Consider the following 22439-nt stretch of genomic DNA (forward strand, 5'->3'; position numbering starts at 1 on the left):
TGCTCCTCCTATCGGAAACCCAACTTTTGTCTCTCTTCCAACGAAGGTTCCAAGTTTCTACTTCGAGGCCGAGCTTCGTATCAGGTCCAGGCACAGACTCGTCAATTAAACGAACATCTAATTTAATGACTTAATAAGCCTCCCCGCTTTAGCCCCATACTGCGAACCACACTAATCTTGGACGTGATCAAGCTAGATCAGCCATCACACACTTGAAACACCGACTCGTGATAGCACGGTTCTTGATCGGAAGCATATCTGCTTTAGCTTGCGCTATGCCATGTGATATCGGCCCTTACTGCCTATGAAAGAAAAGCGATCGTACAACATGAGATCTATCAAATACTCTTGAACATCCGTTCTCGATAGGTCAAATCTCATTGTCCAGCCTGCAGTCCTTCCACGTTCTTCCCTCGTGTTTCTTTCAGCCGAGGCCATTATATACGATCGATCCACGTGGGCGCCTTTATGGGATTTGCAGGTAGTCTGATTATCTATGGAGAATTCTGCCACTTTGAGCTGAAGACGAGTCCCTTTCTGCATCCTGATTCCTGCAGCACCAAATTCGAGACCATACCGAGAACCCGTCGCGCGATAGGTATGCTGATCTCGTTCATTATTGCGGCGATCAAACACGGCTCTCCCGTCGACCCAGGCTTTTGCAAGATTCGACTGAGACATCAAACACAAGACGGTCATGCCTGAGTGGATGAGAGTGCCTGGTTAGCCTCAACCTGTTTTTGGGCGCATTGTCCCAACATTCCCCCTTAGTGATGGAGTAGTATTCGCGGATTATAAGTTATGTTCGCGAAAGTCTATAGACCCGCACATCATTTCCGAAAATGGCTACTCTCCACGAACTATTGGCCGTTCAGCAAATTCCATGGGACGGGCCTGCCCCTGAGACTTCAATAGTCTCCGCGGGAGTCGGAGGAGAACCCGTTCTATTGCATTTTTGACAGCTGCGATCTTTTGACGTGATAACATGGGCCCATGCGGCTTCTCGTCAAAGAACCGCACGGTGGCACAAAGTGTAGACCAAGTTGAGGGCTCCATGATCGATGTTCTGTCGATGCGCTACCGGCAATCGGAGAGATCGAAACCATAAGACGATCTCAGGTCCGAGCGAACTTAGCTCCTGGGCCTGGCCAGGCTATAAACTCTCAATCCTAGTTCTTAGCACCATAGACTCAGTCGGAGTCGGAGCGGTGTCAAGCGACTGACCACCCTCGCACAGAATAAAGTTCATTTGAACAAAGTCTCAAGGGTCCAAGTCCGGTCCAAGCATCGACGTTCAACACCAACTTCCAAGATAGGTCAAGCCGGTTCTGCGGCGACGTGCCAGATTTGCATCCAGCACGAAACCGGTCACCAACGCGACTCGGTCATCTTTGTCGTTGTTGGCTGCGGAGAATAACGCTGGTCTCCGCGCTATGTTCACCGGGCGTGATACTTTTGAGCCCCGCCAGATATCACAACTGAGCGAACGATGGATTCGAACCCTGCCTAGCCCGGACATCCAACTGCTCAACGGCCCTGGCCCCTGGCAGTGCCATGCTGTTCTATAATCGGCTATGAGTGGTGGTCTATTACGATGACACGGACGCAGGATGGAAGGATTTGAAGAACAGGGGTACATTGCTGACTACCGCATATCCATTTGCTCACGTGCACATAGGGTATTATTTGCTTCCTCCTGGTGTATCGATACACAGAACATTTGATACCTCAAGAATGGTTTTGTTGTCGATCAAGAATGTTCCGTGCTAACACCCATATCAAAATCCCTCTCGTCCTGAACCAGATTCCAAACCAACTATTCCAGTAGGCTTTTCCAAACTCCTTCCAATAATGCACGAAACTCCCTTCCATATCCCACCTTTTTAAACCTCACTAGTTTCCTCCTTCACATTCATAAACTCGCCCTCAACCTCACCCTCAACATCATTGTCGTCACCCTGAGCACTATTGCCCTTGCCCTTGCCCTTCCCTTTGCCCTTGGGGGTTCTCTCCTTAGCAACCTTCCTCTTCTTGGTAGGAGAAGGAGTCGCTGCAGCGCCTCCATCCCCCTCATCAGCTTCACCACCACCACCAGATCCCTTAGCAAGGTCTTCGGGAGTCATGCCGCTCTCGATCTTCTCCTTCAAGCGGGTAAAGCGCATACGGGCCGCGGGGACTTTGAGACCCATTGCTTCACCGACGGCTTCGTAGTTGATCTGCGTAGAAGACAGGCGTTAGCGAGTGTTTCACTCTGGGGAGATAGGTTGCCCAGGAGATAGAACTCGGGCCTTCGAATTGATGCTTGGATAGAGGCTCGCTTACCTTTGCGTCTGAGTGCTTGATGCACAGGTAGAGGAACATGATGTTCGTGTCTGGGAGGTCCTTTGCGGGCATGGTTGCGGTTGGTGTTAGGGGTATTTGGTGGCTGTTGATGTGTTGAGAGGTGAGATGGACAGGTAAATTCAGATTACCTCGTCGATAACTTGAGACTTGTGTTGTTCTTTCAAGTGTGATGACACCAGGCACAATGTTTGTCTGGGGATCTTTGATGCCGAGATAGAGGTATGACGCTGAAGGATGTCTCTGAGATGAACGCAGAAAGGTAAGTGTGCGCTAGTAGTGCTGAACAAAGTTTACCCTGATAGGAGAAGATGGGAGCCAAGAGAGAGAACGAAGGTGAGAGATGTTCAATAGAAGATGTACCTGTGTTATCAACCACCGAAAAACTACCGAAAGGAAAGGAATAAGGGAATGGAAAGAAAGAAGTGAAAGCAAACTTGGTGAAGGGCTGCAGTAACACTGGGTAAGTGAGTAGATATCAACATGGACTATATGCTGCTGCGCTGCGAATGTTATTGTGCTCTATGCTCTTCTTTCACTTCGCACCGGCCGAGTGATACCTACCCTCCCCTGCATTCAAGGACCCCTGGTGCTTGGAACTTGGTAGTAAAAAGTCATTACAGCTATTAAAAGTCAATCATCTAGTGTCGGAGCGTGCAATAGTAGAGGAAAGCCCACTATTTATATCACGGTCGTCTACTTCCCCTTGCCCGTCAATAAGGGATGTTTCTGGTGGAGAGAATATATATATATATATATGCACACCAACGTCCCCCGGGTACGGTGGTAGCTTTCCTTCTGACATTGATTGATGAGGATACGAATTCAAGATCGATTTCCGCGACTATTCTATAATTGCGTTAAACAGTAGCAGGTCTTTCACAAGAATGAAAACTCTAAGCGTGGAAAATTTAGGTATACGGAGGAGGTACTCGAAGAACATTTGAACATGGATAAAATATATTGCATTACGTCGACAACCCAGCAAACCGCATCGCCGACTCCTTCACAGCCTCAGCAAGAACACTATGCGCGCCCCTCGCAGCATCAACAGCCCCATCAATCAGAGCCTCATGCGCAAGACTCCCATCCGCCGTCCCAGCAACCGCCTTCGAATTATCGCCCTTGAGCCAAAGCTCCGTGATCTCATCTCTAGCAGGCATGTAGGCTACAACACAAGCCGACAAAATAGATTTATGCTCCGCCGGATCCGTATCAAGCATCAATCTCGGCGTTGAGCTCTTCCCCTCTGAATCTTCATCAACGACAACGGCCGCAACACCACCAGCAACAAGATCCAACGCGTCAATCCTCGCATCTGTAATCGCCGCACTTGCGGCCGTGATACACCCAGCAAGCACATTCATAACACCCCAAGCAGCATCATGCGAGTCCGGCGCGTCTGCCCAGAACCGATCATCTTCCGCCTCGAGTATCGTGATTGTGATATCGAGCCCGCTCTTCGGCCACCGCTCTGCAACGATTACCCCGCGCAGCGCTGTCTCAAGATGCACGCCTAGATCGCGCTCGCTAGCGTCGCGAATGTGGCCCTTCCTCTTCCGCGCCGCGAAAGGAGCGTATTTGACGTGTGTTGTAAGGACGAGGTTTGGGGTGAATGTTGCAGAGCGGGGGAGGGGTTTGGGGCCGTGGACTGTGCAGGCGAGTTTTAGGGAGGAGGAGGGGGGCGTGATGTGTGTAGGTGATGTTCGTGCGGCGGAGAGGGCTGGAGAGGGTTCGTATTCGAGGTAGGAGGAGCCGGAGGCTGTGGGGATGAGGCCGGTTTTGAGGACTAGTATATGGTTAGAAACCTGGATATTGGAGGAGACGGGAGTCAAAATATACAGATCTTCCGCAGCTCATTCGGCTGCCTTTGTCGTTGTGGTCGTTCTATCGGAGTGGCAGTGGACTTGGAGATGGAGGAAGCGAACACTGGTGGTCGCGTGCCGCCAGGCGGCCCATTGATTCTTCGTCTGTCGGCCATTTCTTGTATCTGATGCGCTCGCAGTATCTTCGGCGATCGCAAGTGAACTGAAAGCAAAAAGGCGAGTAGTATGGTGTTCAGACGTGAAGCTCGTCGCAGCCAGAAGCGGAATCTACAATTTTGAGAAAGTTTGCACTGTTTGCAGAGTGGGTCCTCGAGCTAGCTCCCTCTTATTTTTTCTCGCGCTCGTTTCTGTTTCTCTCTTCCTTCTTCCCACACACCACACAAGCTCTGAAGAGCTTGCCTTCAAATGACGAAGGATGTTGCTGTCTTGCAGGGCGATTATCTTTCAACCTTCACTTGGTGCTAACTTTACTACGTGAGTTCTTCCCTGTCTACACTTCCCAATTTTCATGATGAAATCGATTTCCAAAAAATCGTAGTTCTGGCGACAAACAAATGGGCCATCGAACAAACATGCATCACCATCTGATCTTCGCATTGAAGCTATACTGTTCACAATTGATGTGTTTTGAATCATTGCTGACGGTCTCAAAGGTAGTCTAGGTATTCTTGCAGCTATTCGACCGTCGAGTCTTGCAAAGGTAAGAAATTTCTCAGCTCGCGTTCTGCACCTCCACTTGCATGATGAAACAAATTTTTTCAGTTCTGCTTCTGCAAACGTCTTGAAGATAACCAAATACCTTACCAAACCTCACTGATGCAATTTACTTTGCCTACATTGTCATCTTCGCGATCTTGTCAACCAAGTACTGACAATCTCCAAGAAACAGGACTTGGCCGTACTCATCAACCGTTCGGACGTTGTCGCGTAGAAGGTAAGGAGATATCGGTCTCTCTTCTACCGCACCCTCAACGCTTTTATGATGACAACTAGTCAATCCATTCAATGATTCTTTCGAGAAACCGCCTTTCGAGCCTGCACATGTTGACGAGACTTTGCAATGGATTCAGCATCTACTTCTCCGCCTCCCTGATACCGGACCTGGTCTTCCTCGTGAGACCTGGGAGGATGGTTGTGGAGTGTCGGAAGGTGGGCTTAGTGTTGTGTTCGCAATGTTAAGTCGACTACGTGCTTGCTTGACTTGTGTCAGGCTCTTCTGGGAACTCGTTGTCCGTCTTGGATGACTTGCAACTGGATTCGGCCTGGCAGAGGATGGGATGAATTAAACGGCTGGCTGATTACACTTGCTACAACTGCATTGGCGAATCTTTCGCCTTGACAAGGATTATGTCTGATCAAATTTGCTGACTGATCTTTCAGTGTAGTATCATTTGAACAGCTCGTATATCTTAATCCTCTCGCTAACAGCACATTATGCAACTGTGAGTGCAACCTTGAGATCTCCCTTGCTTGTTTCCCTTCTCCCAACCCCCCATTCCTGATCACATGATGAAATATTTTCGGATGTAAACTCACAGACCTGTTCTGAATTGCGCAAACAATTGTGTGGAGATTTCCGTTGCCTTCCTTCTGAATGATCATACCTACCTTCTTATGCCTTTGACACTTTTGACGAGTTAAGAATATCTGACTGACCTCGCTCAATAGATAATGCAAATACTTGACAATTTATGTCAGAAATAAAGTGTTTATCCAAACTTTATCTCTTCAATCCATGAACGTAGTATCTATGATCATATCTAATATCAGCCCACCTCGGAACTTTATCCCGCGCAAAATTATCTGCCATCTCATGTAGCCATCCCTCTGTGCCCTGCCTTTGCCAATAAATCATTGCTAGCACAGCACTGCACCTCATCGTCGCTCAAGCCTCTCCCTTACTATCCCCCAAACCCAGTATTGCAAACAATGTCAACCGACCTCGAGACCGAATTCCCCCCTCAACCCCTCCCGAGCCCTTCGACCCCTGCGATCGCATACACGAACTAGCGTCCTACCTCGAAGACGAGATGTACGGGCGGTGGAAACCAGATATCGAGAAAATCTTGAGACTCTAAAAAGACCGTGTTTTGCCGAAGCTGAATACCCGTTATGCTGTCTTTCAGTATGGGAAACTGGTTAGCCACCCGAGTGAGATTGATCAGAGGGGTGGGGTTTGGATTGAGGTTTGTTGTTGCACTTGTACTTGCGTTCTCTTGGTCTTATTTACTCTCTGTGCTGCCAAAGTCCTGTGGTATTCCGAGCTAACTATGGACTACGAAACCTGAGTCATTAAATGCCATTTGACAGCTAAGTGTTAACCCAACTGACATTGGGACCTGAACAGGAATACCCCTTCGAAGAACCCCCCTCGATCCAAGTGGATCGCCCCCTCAGGCGTCCGGGAATGGAGACTAGTTGAAATCCCCGGCATAATACAGTACCTTTCATGTTCTTGTTCTTTATTACGCACATAGACACTGTGTCCATTGTTTACGGGAAGCCTTTTGCATCTCTTACCCTCTGCATGTATATCTTTGAGCTCTGGTTCTTGTCGCGCAATGTTTTTTTCAAGTATGTTTGGTTGTCTGAGCTCTTGTATAGATGGATAGCGTACCTTGGGATGGATAGGGACGATGGGGTGCCTATCTCTGAGACTTGGTGAGGTGTCGTGAAGTGTTTGTTTGACTTGGTTTGGTTTGTACTAGACACTGGTCGGTATATAGAGGCGAGGTCCTCCCTCGCATCAGGCTTCAACGATATCTCCAGCTGTATTGCACTGTCCCAGGTACACAGTATGAATACAGCTTTCGGGTCATCATTGTATTGCTGCATCAATTAGTCTAACCCTTCGCGCAAAAATCAGCGTGTGTACTCCATAAAGCAACTCCAACACTGGCGAGTATGGCAATCCGGAACTTCCTTCCCGATGCACGACTGACGAAGGAACTCATTGCTTTAGATTATCCTTAATTCAGCGTAAAGATACGTGCTCAAGCAAACCATGCTGAGTTCGTTCGTGAGTGGCTCTGGAGTGCGTTGGCAAGAATGTAAAGCAGCCGCTAGGTAATCTTGAATAAGTTACCGTTGTCTCAGGCGGAAAAGTCCTGAGTTGACAAGGCAGGTGCGATGGACTCCCCCGAAGAAGCGCTCCTTCCTAACTTATATGGATTTTTCCGCGCTACGTATATGGCAGGTGCGATGGACGGGCTCGTCGGTTGCTCCTTCGGCCTGGTTTACCAACTATCTACTTTGTAGCAACGCACAACAATCTCATTTGACAAGAGGGAGACGAGCCATTTTATACAGTATGAATTCAACCTATCAAGCCTAAGAATAGTAGTACTCCTGCATAATGATATTACAGCACCATCTTCCCCCAACCCCTGGCACATTCCTAAACATACCTAAAAATAGAAGCACTAAAACCACCTCACTCCATTATGCTTTAGTACACTAGGTAAACCTCCCATTCACTTTTTGTATCCCCTCGACACCATCATAATGCATGATACATAATGCATAAGAATAACGAATAAAAAAGACATCAAGGATTGACAACAGTAGCTGTCCTAGCCCAGGTTTAAACCCATCCGTCTATGACTGCCGTAACTCATTTCTCGTCAGGTGTGGTTGCACCGCCGCGGGACATACTGTAGGGGGCCTAGAATTGGGAACGGACGAGGTTAGTCATGATGAAGGCGGGATGAAGGCATTGAAGGAAATGAGGAGCTTACAAGGACCCTCTTTGCGTTGCAGATTCTCCAGGCGAGGTTGCGGACGTTTCCGTCTGAGCGGACGACTTCTGGGGCGAATTCGACGCCGAACCTGGTACTTTTAGTAATGTCCTTGACCGAGAAGGGAGAAGTTGAAAAGATAGACTTACATCTGATGAACAGCAAACACAACCCTCTTGGCAAATTTCCCATCACGCTCGACCAAACTACCGTATTGCTCTTCAGGAGTCTCAGGCGCAACATCCGGATCGCGATCGAAGCAGTTCTGAATAACAGGGAGAAGACTCATTTCAACAGCAGTCTGGGACATATCAAAGTGGTCTTCCTCTTCGAAGCGCGGGATGCGAATCTCAAAGGGTCGCGAGATAGCCATGACATTGTGCTTGCCGTTATGGTGGTACCGGAACTCGAAGACGCCCTGAGACCAGAAGAGCTTGTCGCCGGAGAAAGTGACCTCGCCAGTTGCGATGTCGTGCTTTTCACCGTTGGTGCCTTGGGTAGATGTCTGGAGAATGTCGCTAGTGACGATGCCTTTCTCGCAAGTCAGATTGTCGTAGGAGCCTTGGTTCACAGCGACCCATCTTCCTTGGGAGGAGACGCGAGAAACTTCCCGAGAAGTGTTGTCGGTGACCTTGTACAGACCGATCCAATCCTTCTTGCTGTGGTTGAGAGGAGCGGTCCACTTGACGTTTACAGTTGCGCCGTATGGGAAAATGAGGTTCTCCAAATCACCGCGACGATCGAGAGGCGAGCGGGCGTTACCGCCTTCCTTGCTGAAGTCACCATCGCCATTAGGCAGTGAGGTTGCCTCAACGGAGAGAGAGTAATCGCGTAGGTCGAAACCGGCCAGATCGGCATCAATACGGGAGATGGTGACACGAGCAGGATAGTTCTGGAAAAGAGCCGTTGTATCACGAACGAAGGTGTTCACACCGGCCGCTAGCTTGGGGCGCGCTGAGTCGATGATCTCCTCGATGAACTCGTATGATTCGTCGAACATCTTATCAACGCTTCCATGCAGCTGCTTCAGGGATGGCGGCAGCGATCGCTTTAAGCTCTTGACTAGACCAGCATCTTGACGCAGGCTCTGGCCATACAGCTTCTGCATATGAGGTCGCTCGACGAATTGAATGAAGCCTAAGCTGAGAATATGGCTTAGAAAGGCGAGGAAGGCGACTGTGCCGCTGGTAGTGATTAGGACTGCACCCCACACACCGGCAAGCCCTAAGACGCGCTCAGGATTGTTCAAGAAGCGATAAATGCCATTGTAGGTCAATTTAGGGGACTCGTCGAAGAAGAAATCCCCGTAAAACCAGCCAAATTCGCCCAATGATTCATAAATGCTGACTGACGTCCAGATCTGCAGGGAGATAAGACTAGCCCCTAGCACGTGGCGAAGGATCGCTAGGCCATAACCCCAGTCAGACGGCAGAGTGTACATCTTCCATACTGCGGCGATAAAGCTCGCGTAACACATAATCATGCTTAGGTGGTACGTGCCCTTCCACTGGTGCCAGGCCTCGTGAGGCGTCTCGCCATACTTGACAAAATGCCGGGTCCACGATTTACAGTTTGACTGTCTGTCGAGCAGATACCCAATGCCTACTGAATACCAGAGCCTCCATACGGCGGCGTTCACCACGAACAGGATCTGATACCCAGGTGTCGAAGGTGTCAGAAACGTCAAGGAGAACATAAGAAACTGGACGAGTATGGAGGAGGTATCCGTAGTTCTATGCAGGTCTAAGTTGTGGAGCCCTAACAGATTGTGGACGGCCGGAGGTGGACTGTTGAAGGTTGGCGCATGGGGAGTAATTTCTTCGGACACGGATGGCGCTTTTGGAGAATCCGAGGACTGTGATGATGTTGAAACCAAGTCCTGTTCGTTGATAGTACGTTTCCGCGGTGGGGGAGGGTTGTACGTCTTTTCAATGTGTGGATTCTCAACCAGCACAAGGAATGCGAATTGGGCTGCATGGGCGATGATAGAAATGAACAGCACTTTATAGCTTGCTGCCATCAGCGAGATACCGTAATAGCCGGCATATCCGACCGAATACATGGGGTGAGGTGCCATCTCAAAGACTCCGTCAAAGGTCAACTCTTGGTCGATGAGATAGAAGAAATCTCCCCAGTACCAGGCATAGTCCTTGACCACCCGGTGGGCATCAAGTTTAACCCAGAGGTTGAACAGGAATAGGGCGATGCCAGAAGTCCATCGCAAGATGGTCATCAGCATGCCTTCGTTAGCAGGGTGATTGCTACAGGCCAGCGCGAAGAGACAGTAAGAGGCAAAGTCGCACATCAAGATCAGGTCCACAAGGCGCCTGAAGACAAGCCAAGTGTTATACTCAAGCGGCGCTTCCTCGAAGGAATAATCGTTGGGGATCTTGGTCTCAAGTTCACTTTTGATGAGGTAGTATAGCTTAGGATAGGGGTTCTTGCCGGTAGAAGGGTTCGCGAAGATCTGAGACTTTTCAGCCCAGCGAACGAGGGTCTTGTGGTGAGACTGGTTGTGAAGTAACCATCCTATCCCAGCATTGTAGCCTGCGCGCCAGAAGAGGTAGATTCCGGCAAAGACGGGTATTTTGAGACCTGAAGGAAGCTTCCAGAGGAGAAGAATGTGAGCAGCAAGAATAGTCAACACGAGAAGATCAGAAAGATTCTTGGGCTCGGAGGGTGACAAGAGCTGAGTGACCATGTCGTGAGTTTGAGGTACGGTAAAAGCTGTAGCAGGCAGTGAGTTTTAATGTGAAGCAGAGGGCCAAAGCAGAACTCGACGCGTTCAATTGACAACATCACGTACCTGTACCATCTGGAGTTCGACCAAAGGTCTTGCCCGGCTTGTCCTTGCCATTGTTCTGGCTAGAGGTAGTGGGGTTCTCGACAACGGTGAGGTCAGACTGAGAAGTCACAGCTCTTTCCCTCAACCCAGCGTCGGGCTGTTGGGTGCCTGTTGAGAGGCCACGATCCATGGTGCGAAGTTGAGAAAGAGAAAGAAGTTGGGAACTTGGGAAAAAGCATGTGACGGTGGGAGTGCGCTTTATTTAAGAGCTAGGCTAAGTCTTGTGATCTGATTGGCCTGGGCGGCCCCAACTCACGTCACAGGCACCGAGACCCTCCAACTTCCCAACGTCCTTTGTTACTAACAACTGTGGATAATCGAACCCCTCACTGATTCCAGCCTGGGAAGGAGTCTTACGAAGACTGCAAGATTGCTGCTGCAGGCCTCGCATACAGAGCGCGGGAGAGACCGTGTCCAGTCCACTGACTTATGCACGACTTCCGGCTCCGGCGAGCGGGGAAGCATGTTTATGGAGCTTTCAGAAACGAATAATTCTTGCTTTTGATCACTATGCAATCCTCTGAAGAGTCTCGCTAGTGCATCTAAACAGCACGTGTGTCGTCTTCATCAATATGCAACAGCAGCACACGGTCCGTGCTCTATCTCAGCGGCAATTGCGGATGCGATCTAGGTCCAAGCTTTGCCGTCGCAAACAACCCTTGACCAACCCTTTCAAAATCTCTGCGAGAACATGCATAATTGGATTGTCGTATAACATGGATCAATTACCCCGGGTCTTGCCGGCCAATCAGCAATCCAGGGCTGCATTTGCGACGAGCTTGCAGGAGTCGGGAAATCCCCAGGCCTCCAGGGTATAGAATGCGAGATTCATTTCGCCTTCGCCCACCCCCAATCTTCCTTGTCGAGAATCCCAGCACCGATAAACAGTACACAGGTCAGACAGGGTGTATATGAAATCAACACTAACATCATATGCGGATGAACCGCCAAGCACTCGACAATTGTCTGCTACCCCGCCATCATTCTATTGATCGCCTTTGAACTTTGTTATGAAAAGACGCTTGCTCATTAGTCCTTCGCTGTATTCGTTCTGAAGAAACCGCGGCTTTCACTCAATCTAGGTTATCTATCAAGCCTTTTGATATCCCTTTTCAGTTCTCTGCCCCGATTCGCACGGTCAGGACATTCCGGGCGAAGTATAGGCGTTCGTAGCATAACCACTTAGAAACATATTTTTGAAGTCTGACCACTGTACTTGAATACTCTGTACGCCTCGCAAGAACATCTCAATCAGTTCATAAAATCAATATTACCATAACTACATAAGTTTGCTAGACTGCGCATCCATGATCCGGGATCCTTGCTTTCAAGCATTCCAACGAATATTGCGCCATTGTTGGAAATCTAACGCTATAGCGCATGTAGTACTTGACGCACACATTATTTCACAATCAATGCTAGAAAATGGCACAATTCAGTTCGTTTTCAAGCGATATCTACGTAGAGCATTGCCATGTGCATGCTGATGCCTCAGGTATCCAGGCTTCGATACCGCAGGCAGAGCACCCCCGCGCCAATCCAATCGCCACCCGATCGTTTGTCAGTTGCGGACCCGATTATCAAGCATCGATCTTCTTCCGCGGAATTGCCACTCTTTTATCAGCCCTCTATCAACCTTTGTGATTTCTTTACAACATTTTGCAATTCTCCAGACTCCAATATTTCCCTGGCTTTGAAAGTGCTGCTATCAATCTGCTACATCGCCTCGAGGCAGAGTGCTTCCGAAACCCCGCTATCTGAACTTGATTGATATCTCAAGAACCCATCGGGTTCAGCACATCAGCAATCATGGCGCCCTCATTCACAGAGCCAACTTCCACCTACCTCGAGGCGCCCTCGAAGGCCCCTCCGAACCTCGTCGCTCCTGAACCAGGTACGTCCACCGAACTCCATTCCACCCCGCAACCCAGTCTCTTATCGCACCTTATATTAACAAGCCATGAACAGAACACTGCCCAGGCCCCGAATCCGACCAAGCAGGCCAAGGCGACGCCTGTGCCGGCTGTCCAAACCAACAAATCTGTGCTTCTGCCCCCAAGGGACCCGACCCCGACATCCCCCTCATAACCTCCCGCCTCGCCTCAGTCCGCCACAAGATCCTCGTGCTATCCGGCAAAGGCGGCGTCGGCAAGTCGACATTCTCCTCTCTCCTCGCGCATGGATTCGCATCGAACCCAGACTCAACATGTGGTATCATGGACACGGATATTTGCGGCCCTTCTATCCCGAAGATGATGGGCGTTGAGAGCGAGACGATTCATGTTTCCAACGCGGGGTGGAGCCCCGTTTGGGTATCTGATAATCTTGGAGTCATGAGCGTGCAATTCATGCTGCCGAATCGGGACGACGCAGTGATTTGGCGCGGCCCGAAGAAGAATGGTCTTATCAAGCAGTTCTTGAAGGACGTTGATTGGGGCGAGATGGACTATCTGATTGTTGATACCCCACCGGGCACGTCAGATGAGCATCTTTCTGTCAATTCGTTGCTGAAGGAGTCGGGTGTTGATGGGGCCGTGGTCGTTACAACGCCGCAGGAGGTGTCATTGCTGGACGTGCGCAAGGAGATTGATTTCTGTCGCAAGGCAGGGATCAAAATCCTAGGTCTCGTCGAGAACATGTCTGGCTTCGTGTGTCCGAGCTGTACGCACGAGTCGAAGATCTTCCGCGCCACAACGGGAGGCGGAAAGAGGCTTGCGAAGAAGATGGGCATCCCGTTCCTCGGTGCTGTACCCCTTGACCCCAGGGTCGGCATGGCTTGTGACTTGGGAGAGAGCTTCGTGGATGCATATCCAGACAGCCCGGCGAGTTTGGCAATCAAGAAAGTTGTCAGGGCCGTGGGCGAGATGGTCGGCGAGGACCCAGACGACGTTCTGCCTGAGGACGCTTGATCCGACTTCTTCTTACTTGGCAGCTTATGCATTTTCTTGGAGTTTCTTTTTCTTGGGTTGAATTCTTACGTTGATACCATCTTATGATCTCGCCCTTACCGCGATTAGATATACAGGCTTACAGCATAGCAATTCAAAAGTCTTCTACAATAGCTACACGGTTACCCTTCTTCATCAAACGTCGGATCAAATTGGCACACATTCAATACCATCACAGTAACTCAATTCTCCTAAGATCAACCGTGCGCCTCAGCAAATTTAACGCAGCTCTGTCGTCGGGAGAGAAGGAGCGACTTGCACCCGTGATGTCAGTAATTAGGGAAGGCGCGAGTCCTCACCTAATAGGGAAGGAACGACTGGCGCCCAACCGCTGAGGAAGGTGCGATCACCGGACGTGTAAATGAGGAAGGAACGACCGGGCTATAAGTGACAGGAAAGCACGGCCAAGTAGGTAGTATAGTAACTAGGTACGGGCACATAGTCTAGTATCTATAGCTTCGGCCGTTCATTGGCCGTGCTGCCCTCTTGAGAAGGTACGCATAGCTTCGAAGGCGACGCTTGTGAGATAGGTCCTGAAGGACTGTTACGTTAGAATGTTTGTCCTATGCAGGAGACTTTCAAGCAGCTCAGTTATTGAGAGAGAGAATTCAGAATCACAATAGCGAGCCATTGTCGTTTGCGCAGCTAGATTTCTATAGATGTATTGCGTTCGTAGATGACGGGGAGCTTTGCGAGCGAAGAGGGGCAAAGAGACATTACCAGTCCTGAATACCGAACCTAGTCAGAACCTTCCCGACATCCTGATCGCGCTGTCCCTCAACAACATTCTGAACAAACGGTCCCGCCACAGTTGGATCCCCAGCGCCCATCTTCTTATTGAATGACGCGTCGCCGCCTAGCCCAGTTGCCAGGTATCCCGGCGAGATACCAAAGACCTTTACACCGTCCTCCTTAAGGATACGGTGCCATTCGCGCATGAGCATGTTAAGACCAGCCTTGGAGCTGCGATAGGCTCGAACCCTGATAGAGTCTGTGGTCTTTGGCCAGCCCGCTGAGGGGATGTGGTTGATTGGGATGGCCTGGTTCTCGGAGCCTGCGAGTGTTGAGGTTCCGGAAGTGATGAAGAGGATGCGTGGGTCGGAGCTCTTCAGAAGCAAGGGGATGAATGTACTTGTGACGACTTGTGTACTGGAAGTGTTGACGCTCCACGAGCGGTCCCAGAGTTCGCGCTCTGTTGTGATCTCACCGCTGGTGAGTTTTGTTTCGAGTTGAGCGCCTATATAATTTTGTTAGTAATGAGCTTGTTAGACATAATTTCAATGGGACATACCGGCGTTGTTGATGAGAACGTCTAGCTTGCCATGCGCCGAAAGGATCTGTTGAAAGGCGCTCTGGATCAACTCATCTTGTTCGATGTCAATGACGACGGATGAGTACGAGCTCGCCGAGGTAGGAAACTCTTTTTGAACCGCTTTGATTGCATTGCTCGCCTTTTCGGAAGATCTGGCACCGACAAGAATGTGATAGGGCTTGGTCGAGCTGCTGAGAGCACGCACGATTTCGAAGCCAATTCCGGTGTTAGCACCGGTGATGAGGACAACAGTGGCAGCCATGGTAGTCAAATGTGTTCCAGATATCGTATAAAGATGTTGGCAGGTAAGCAGGAAGTTCGAGAAGAGCCTTGGCAGGACTTATAGAACCATGCTCGGGGACCGTCTTAAGTCCGGATGTTGTAACTTGTAAAAAGCGATCGGCGCGGGTCCCAAGTGGGCTCTAAGAACGACTTCAGGTCCAATCCAGCAAAGTTGCGGGCGGATTTATAATTTCCACTCCTTATCTCCACCATATTTCCTCCCTAACGCGGCGTTGTATTGAAAGAATTATATGTTGACTCTGCGAAGCATGTGTCGCCTCAGGGCTCACTGGCTGGTTCCTGCTAGCAAAGTGCGCGGTCCTTATCTTCAAGCACAGTATCTACGGCCAAATGAGCCCAATTGCCGGATAGTCAGAAGTTGTGTATCCTGACTAGCAATGACATCAATGCAAATGGGGGGCATCCGAGGTCAGCGTGTGGGTTTGCCGCGTCAAAACTTCATTCCACAGACATTCGGGTTTCGTTTCAGCTGGTCGAATGACGAAGAAGAATTGTCTCAGCAGTGACAATGCCGTAATCCAATCGTATATCTCAAGGCACTCCGCCACCTCTGCAAGCCGGACGACAAACCAGTCGTGGCAATCTAAGTCTTGAGATGCCAGTCCACCGACGAAGAGTATCCAGAAAAGCAAGTCAGGCGCTTTGTCTTTCAACATTGGGAAAGATGAGTGCAAAGTCCGGTCAAGGTCATCCACGATTATTCGACTGTTTGGCATGAATTGCAGATCAAAAATGCGGAACGCAGAATACACAACCATGGCGAGTCGAAGAGATTCTTGGAATCTTGCTAGGGCACCAGAGAAAAAGAGAGAAAGTAATTGATGACCAGCCAATATAACGAGATTGTTATCGGCCAGGGTTCCTGTACAGTCTTCGTACTCTGTGGGCTTGATTAGAAGGGTGAGCCGTTGGAACAAGCGCAGTAACGATTTCATGGTAGGATCGAGATCTCGAGACCAGGGCGAGGTAAAGAAGCGTAATCCAGGGATTTCTGTTATCGAGTTCTCCCTCGTCCCTTTTGAGATTCTTGATTGTTCAATAAGTCTGTTCTTCCATGCACTTGACATGGGAAAAGCAGGAGGCGAGCCCGTCAAGAGCCCTCGCACATAATCGCCACTTCGTGCGATGGTCAGCACTGCGCCTTCGGGGTAAACATGATATCACGTACCTATATATTGTAGTAATCGTAGTGTCTTCCAAGTTGTCCAAGCCACCCCGCAGGTGGACAAGCCTTATAAGACCACTCACGTGGGCGCTCACAGCGTCCAATTTGGCGGTGCCAGACTTCCGCGAAAGTTAGCCCAATTCTTCAGCCTTCAAGCGCGGAGACTTATTCAAGTCTGCTTCCACTCACCTCTACGCAGATGAGTTTGGCAATGGTCAGAATCGTTGTCTCTAGGAAGGCCTCTGCGAGGTTTCCCAAGACATGCTGGAGGCTTTTCATCGATCTTGACCGCAATTGGATTGAGTCCATGGCCGACTTTGACGCAACTGCAGCACATGTGCCGGTTGCTTGCCTTAAACAAGACTGATGCCATGCACTAGTGCCTAGAATAGCCTGTATCAAAGCAGGATCATCGGACGACCTCTGCCACCAGAAGGCGCTCATTTTGTCAGGTTCGAATGGATAAATAGATCGAGAAAATGAGTTCTTGTCTGTTCTATGAGCTTAGCAAGAGTAAAGACATAGGGTAGTTGCTGTTTGGCTTACAATGGTAGAAATAAGAGTCCATCTGGCCAGCCATAGAGATTGGGAGTGTAGAGAAAGGGTCCACTAAGCCAGGGCTAATTGACTTTTGCAACGAAAGGGGCATCAGGGGTACGTGGGAGATCTGGTCATCGGGTTGACGGCTCTGTAGTTGTCTTGCATTGTCTGCTGTTGGCCCGGACGTTGAGCCATTAGCGAAGGGTCTGATTGAAGTCTTCAGCCGCAGTAGACTCTCTTCCTTGCGCCGCTGGTGGTGCTTCTTCTGCAAAAAGGCATGTTTTCTCTTGGACAAGGCTAGACGCTGAGATTTGGCGTCCCCAAAGTCGACGAAGAGGAAGTCGGAGCTCATTGCAATAGAAATATTGTCGAGGCTCAAGGTTCAAAACCGAAGAGTGAGCAAAAGGCGAAAACTGAATCCCTGAAGAGAACCAGTGGGGGCCAGACGTGGCGATAGCGTCTTCTACGAGTCAATCGCAAGGCCAGCCATTGATAGGCTGGACGACAAACATTGATTCGCCAGACGAACAAAGAAACATAGCTGGATTTCGGCGAAGCGATCATAATTGAGGTTTGTATACAAACTAAACACCAAGTGTATACAGACTAAGACTTAGACTGTTGACGACCCACTGGCGTCTGGAGCTTGGCGGCTGATCTCGTCGTCACCGGCTTGACCGTTGGACAGCATCAGCTTAGAATCTAGTCTCGATCTTGATTTCTACTTCAAGACAATGTGACTGAAGTATCGCTGTTGCCTGCTGTTCAACGGAGCTGTATTCGTCAAGTCAGCACTCCTGACTCCTGACAGGCCGTTGACTGCCGCCGTGCCGCTGCCAGTGCCCAGTGCCACACTGCCGGGTGTTTCATTTCTGCACCAGGGGCTTTGACGTTTCACCCCAGGCACTACTCTTCAACAACTGCGCTCTCGTTGGCTACTTCTGATGCTGGCTTCTAGGCGCCAAGTCATACTATGCGCTTAATGGAGATATCCGACTGCTCGAGATGGATTTGTGCTGTCCACTGTGTCAGACAGATGAGAGCCAGGCAAGCCGCTGATTCGCATTTACTCGCCCAAGACTCTTGAAGACCGCTCCACTCAAGCTGTTCTGCGCTTTGGCTTCGACAATGCGTTCGTTGATGATTGTGTTTTCTCTTCTCTTTATATCCCTACACCCAGCCAGCCTTATGTGCTGATTCAGTTCATTCATTTCCTTTCTAACAGTAGGTGCGACAATCCCTCTGTGAGACTGTCCCCTATCCTTCTTTTCTCTTCTTTCGTTACGTCTCAGACAGGAGTCCGGTCTGGACTTGACTCCCTCACATTCATTCCTCGTGTTTTGAAGTTTTCTTGCTCTGGAGCAAGTCCTGTCATTGCTGTAATAGCCCATTTCACCAGCCACAATCGCTTAGGCCGCGTGATACTTCACTCCTTTCATCACAAGAACTTTTATACTTGCGATGAGACTAATTCAATCCGCATTGATCGCCCTCGGGCTCGCGTCCGGAGTGGTCTCAGCTCCAACGTCCTTGAAGCAACCCGAGCGCCGATCGTTCAAGGTTGAGACAGTTCGCCGGAGCAACACGATCTATGGGCCTGCTGCTTTGCGCAAGGCCTATGTCAAGTATGGAATCGTCGCCACGGATATCGGTCTCGACCTCGATGACTTCGAACCGAACGTCAAGACCGCTGTCGCTACCACTGAGACCGAAGCAAAGGTCACTGAGCCCGACCTCGTCGGCGCCGTCAGTGCCAAATCTGTCGAGGGCGATGCGTCCTTCGTCTCCCCTATCTCCATTGGTGGCCAAGATCTCGTCGTAACCTTTGACACGGGATCGTCTGATCTGTATGTCTACCCGGTTCCTTCTTGCTAACATTGCTGATTCGTTTCGCAGATGGGTAGTGAACACTCGACTCCCCGAGGAGTCGATCGAAGGGCACACGGCCTACGACCCCTCAAAGTCCGACACTTTCAAGAATATGGAGGGTTCGACCTTCAACATCACCTATGGTGACGACTCCTACGCCTACGGTGGCGTCGGAACCGATACAGTTAATGTCGGAGGAGTCACTGTGACAGGTCAAGCGATCGGCCTGCCCACAAAAGTTTCCTCATCCATCCTCTCGGATACCCACAGCAATGGCCTCGTTGGCCTTGGATTTACCTCGATCAATACAGTCAAGCCCAAGCAACAGAAATCCTTCTTTGAAACCATTGCGTCAAGTTTGGACGAGCCTGTCCTCGGAGCATCTCTTATAAGCGATGGAGTCGGCGAATATGAATTTGGCACAATCGACAAGTCAAAGTTCAAGGGCGACCTTGTTAACGCTACTGTCGACTCGACAGACGGATTTTGGAAGATCGAGTCCTCGTACTATCGCGTCGCAGATGGCGAGTTGAAGCACCATCAACATGCGGTCGACACAATCGCAGACACAGGAACCTCGCTCATGCTCCTCGACCCAACCGTTGTGGAAGAATACTACGCAGAAGTGGAAGGCGCACAATATGCATCCAGTGCCTCGGGCTACATCTACCCCTGCGACACCGACCTGCCCAATCTCTCCATTGCTGTTGGATCCCAGCATCTAGCTACAGTACCTGGTAGTCTGATCAACTACTCGGAAGTCGGAACGAACACAACTACGGGAGCTGCTGGTATGTTTCTTTAAGATGATACTTCTTCGTTCTTTCTTTATTTTTTGCGTATGCAAGCCTAACTGACTTTAACTCGCAGTGTGCTACGGAGGCGTCCAATCCAACCAAGGACTCGATATGCAAATCCTTGGTGACACATTCCTGAAAGCCTTCTACGTCGTCTTCGATCTGCGTGGTCCGACACTTCGCGTTGCTTCTCCGGCTTGATGGATCTCAGACGTCCCTTCAATCTAGCTTTTCGGCTGTCACAATAGATATTTAATCACAAGATAGAGCTGCTTGTACATATTAGCCCCGTAGTAAACCACCGAGATGTGTTCAGTCTAGCGTTCAGTCTTCACAAATGCAAAAAGGCATACTATTGCAACTATTTTCACATATAACTACCTGACCTACTCAAACATAGCAGCAGCGTACCGCATCACCTAGCTAATAAAGGAAGGAACGACTGGGCTGATTTGTAAGGCAGCGGTCGCTCTTTCCCTGAGTGATCTCTATGGCATTGTGAACATTCACAAGGAAGGAGCAACCGAGCCACATAACTCGAGACAGGTACGTTGGCATTGTGGCTGAGGTGATTTATGCAGCCTCGCATGATGCCAGCAATCTCTAACTCTCGAACACCATTCCTCCCCACTCTCATGGATATGTCTTTGAGGTTTCAACTTTGGCAATCGTTGTTTGCAATAGCGACATAACCAGCGCTCGATGTTTAATGTCCTATTTTCATTGACCAGCATGTTATCAGCAAGCAAAACCGTCGATGGGGGTTGGCGGGGCATTCCACATTTTCTGCCATCTCCAACGGGGATATTCCGATGAAATCTGGGGGATAACCAGGACAACGGTCCACTTCACTTTAACATTTATTTTCCAGATAATTCCAAATCTGCGAAAATCCTCTGTTCTGCATATCCTAGACTAAAACAATACCTTCTTCGCTCCGACACTGACTGCATTATGAGAGCCGTTCGGTTCCACGGCCGCGGCGACATCCGCGTGGACCAGATTGACGAACCTGTTTGCGGGGATGACCAGGTCAAGGTTAGTCTCAGCATCGCCTACCCAGTCACTACCAAATTTGCCATATGTCCGCTAATCAATTCATGAGTAGATTCGTCCTGCCTTTGTTGGAATCTGCGGAAGTGGTGTGTTTTAGTCCTTGCCACCCGTTGCACAGCCTAAAGGGAAATTCGTCGGCTAACCCCTGTGCTGATTGTCAGACCTGCATGAATATCTTGCAGGCCCAATTGTGATACCCACGACGCCCCATGTACTCACGGGCGGGCAGCTTCCTGTGACGCTAGGCCATGAATTCAGTGGCACGATAGAGGAAGTAGGTAAAGACGTCATAGGGCTCAAAGTTGGTGATCGAGTAGCTATCAGGCCAAATTTGTCAGACGGGACCTGTGCTTCATGCGCTTATGGGAGGCCAAACTGTTGCCGGAGTCTTGGATTTATTGGTTTCAGCAGTGAGTTCTATCCGATTTCTGGAACTGTTTTCAAGTCTCACTAGGGGAGTTGAATAGGTAACTCGGGAGGGTTATCAGATCATGTCGCTGTTCCAGCGAAGCATGCCATTCCACTGCCCGAGGGCTTTCCCCTTGATCTCGGTGGTGAGTCCATCAATACCATTTCAACCGATGGGTAGCCCACTAACAAATCTGACAGCGGTCGTCGAACCCCTCACAGTGGCCTGGCACGCCGTGGATCGCAGCCCTGTTGAAACTGCAAAGACCGCACTGGTGGTAGGTGGTGGCCCAATCGGCCTCGCAGTCGTGCAAGTTCTCAAAGCCCGAGGCGTGCAAAACGTCGTGGTCGCCGAAGTCTCCGATCAGCGACGCAAGTATGCCCAAGAACTAGGCGCAACTCATGTGTTCAACCCTATCACCGACAACGTTGTCGCCGAGATTCACGCCTTTACGATAGATGCAGGTGCAGACATTAGCTTCGAGTGTTCCGGTGTACAAGCCGGGTTCGATACAGCGATGCAAGCAATCCGTGTGAGGGGAACAACGACGATCGTGTCACTGTGGGAGAAGAAGCCGGTCATTGATGCCTTTGACGTTGTATCATACGAAAAGCACGTCATTGGCGCGGCAATCTGCGAAGATGGCGACTTCGAGGCTGTCATCGATGCCATTGCAACGGGTATGTCATCATTTGGTGCTATTATCGAGTGAAGAGAAGCTGACTGGGTTTGTGCAACAGGCAAGATAGACCCCAGGCCAATGATCACCAGCAAGATTCGTATGGAGGACGTTGAAGAAAAGGGTTTCAAGGCCCTCGTGAACGAAAAGGACAAGCATGTCAAGATCCTGATCGATGTTGCTGCGCAATAATCTGAAACGAGCGACTAGATTATATCCAACCAGCGCTCTTTATATTGGCGCCATTACGACGACACTGTCCGGGGCGCGGTCACTTCATCAAGCCGACAAAATCTCTGGAACCTAGGTGGTTAGCCTAAATATATACTGTCGCACTGTACTCTGTATAAGGTCCACTGTCTCGGAAAGTTCGTATCGGACGATTTGACTGACAGTAAACATCTGCGCCTCAATGAGGTTGCACAAAACCTGAATCATGACGTTGTCTGTACTCCTAGGTATCTCGACAAAGATGAGTCGCTTTCGCTTACTAGAGCTACATCGGTATACTCCAGCGCCGTAAGCACCAAGAATTCGAAAATCAGCCAATTGACAAGGGGTCAAGAAGGCAAACCCCGAGGCTCACTAAAATGTCCAGTCGGACCTCCTTGCC

General features: G+C 49.9%; 8 protein-coding genes across 8 annotated transcripts; 3 read left to right on the forward strand and 5 right to left on the reverse strand.

The window, feature by feature from the left end:
• Positions 1-1883: 1883 nt before the first annotated feature.
• BDV14DRAFT_197184 (uncharacterized protein) lies at positions 1884-2394 on the reverse strand (the record flags this gene model as incomplete). The annotated part of the gene is made up of 2 exons (XM_073772612.1): positions 1884-2216; positions 2323-2394. 2 exons carry the CDS (start codon positions 2392-2394, stop codon positions 1884-1886), a joined length of 405 nt encoding a protein of 134 aa, XP_073631370.1.
• A 784-nt stretch (positions 2395-3178) lies between these two features.
• Positions 3179-4393, reverse strand: BDV14DRAFT_167911 (3' exoribonuclease family protein). The gene is made up of 2 exons (XM_073767768.1): positions 4183-4393; positions 3179-4129 (listed from the first exon to the last, which is right to left on the reverse strand). Exons 1-2 carry the CDS (start codon positions 4319-4321, stop codon positions 3309-3311), a joined length of 960 nt encoding a protein of 319 aa, XP_073631371.1. The 5' UTR covers positions 4322-4393; the 3' UTR covers positions 3179-3308.
• A 3093-nt stretch (positions 4394-7486) lies between these two features.
• Positions 7487-10905, reverse strand: BDV14DRAFT_167926 (phosphatidylethanolamine N-methyltransferase). Its single transcript, XM_073767769.1, has 4 exons — positions 10710-10905; positions 8053-10630; positions 7904-7994; positions 7487-7830 (listed from the first exon to the last, which is right to left on the reverse strand). Exons 1-4 carry the CDS (start codon positions 10876-10878, stop codon positions 7780-7782), a joined length of 2889 nt encoding a protein of 962 aa, XP_073631372.1. The 5' UTR covers positions 10879-10905; the 3' UTR covers positions 7487-7779.
• A 1434-nt stretch (positions 10906-12339) lies between these two features.
• nbp35 (Fe-S cluster-binding ATPase) lies at positions 12340-14338 on the forward strand. Its single transcript, XM_073766634.1, has 2 exons — positions 12340-12642; positions 12717-14338. Exons 1-2 carry the CDS (start codon positions 12558-12560, stop codon positions 13655-13657), a joined length of 1026 nt encoding a protein of 341 aa, XP_073631373.1. The 5' UTR covers positions 12340-12557; the 3' UTR covers positions 13658-14338.
• Position 14339: 1 nt separating this feature from the next.
• Positions 14340-15355, reverse strand: BDV14DRAFT_153825 (uncharacterized protein). Its single transcript, XM_073766635.1, has 2 exons — positions 14988-15355; positions 14340-14933 (listed from the first exon to the last, which is right to left on the reverse strand). The coding sequence occupies exons 1-2, from the start codon at positions 15268-15270 to the stop codon at positions 14413-14415; spliced, it is 804 nt and encodes a 267-aa protein (XP_073631374.1). The 5' UTR covers positions 15271-15355; the 3' UTR covers positions 14340-14412.
• A 339-nt stretch (positions 15356-15694) lies between these two features.
• On the reverse strand, positions 15695-17368 carry BDV14DRAFT_197189 (uncharacterized protein; the record flags this gene model as incomplete). Its single annotated transcript, XM_073772613.1, has 4 exons — positions 15695-16427; positions 16480-16595; positions 16666-16967; positions 17023-17368. 4 exons carry the CDS (start codon positions 17366-17368, stop codon positions 15695-15697), a joined length of 1497 nt encoding a protein of 498 aa, XP_073631375.1.
• A 754-nt stretch (positions 17369-18122) lies between these two features.
• On the forward strand, positions 18123-20054 carry BDV14DRAFT_167931 (pepsin-like aspartic protease). Its single transcript, XM_073767770.1, has 3 exons — positions 18123-18863; positions 18913-19676; positions 19756-20054. Exons 1-3 carry the CDS (start codon positions 18478-18480, stop codon positions 19881-19883), a joined length of 1278 nt encoding a protein of 425 aa, XP_073631376.1. The 5' UTR covers positions 18123-18477; the 3' UTR covers positions 19884-20054.
• Positions 20055-20547: 493 nt separating this feature from the next.
• On the forward strand, positions 20548-22202 carry BDV14DRAFT_153842 (2,3-butanediol dehydrogenase). Its single transcript, XM_073766636.1, has 6 exons — positions 20548-20720; positions 20791-20824; positions 20900-21148; positions 21206-21292; positions 21348-21827; positions 21888-22202. Exons 1-6 carry the CDS (start codon positions 20637-20639, stop codon positions 22016-22018), a joined length of 1065 nt encoding a protein of 354 aa, XP_073631377.1. The 5' UTR covers positions 20548-20636; the 3' UTR covers positions 22019-22202.
• The last annotated feature ends 237 nt before the right edge of the window (positions 22203-22439 follow it).

This window comes from Aspergillus stella-maris, assembly GCF_047715825.1.
Source record: "Aspergillus stella-maris strain CBS 113639 unplaced genomic scaffold BDV14scaffold_9, whole genome shotgun sequence".
Classification (NCBI taxonomy): domain Eukaryota; kingdom Fungi; phylum Ascomycota; class Eurotiomycetes; order Eurotiales; family Aspergillaceae; genus Aspergillus; species Aspergillus stella-maris.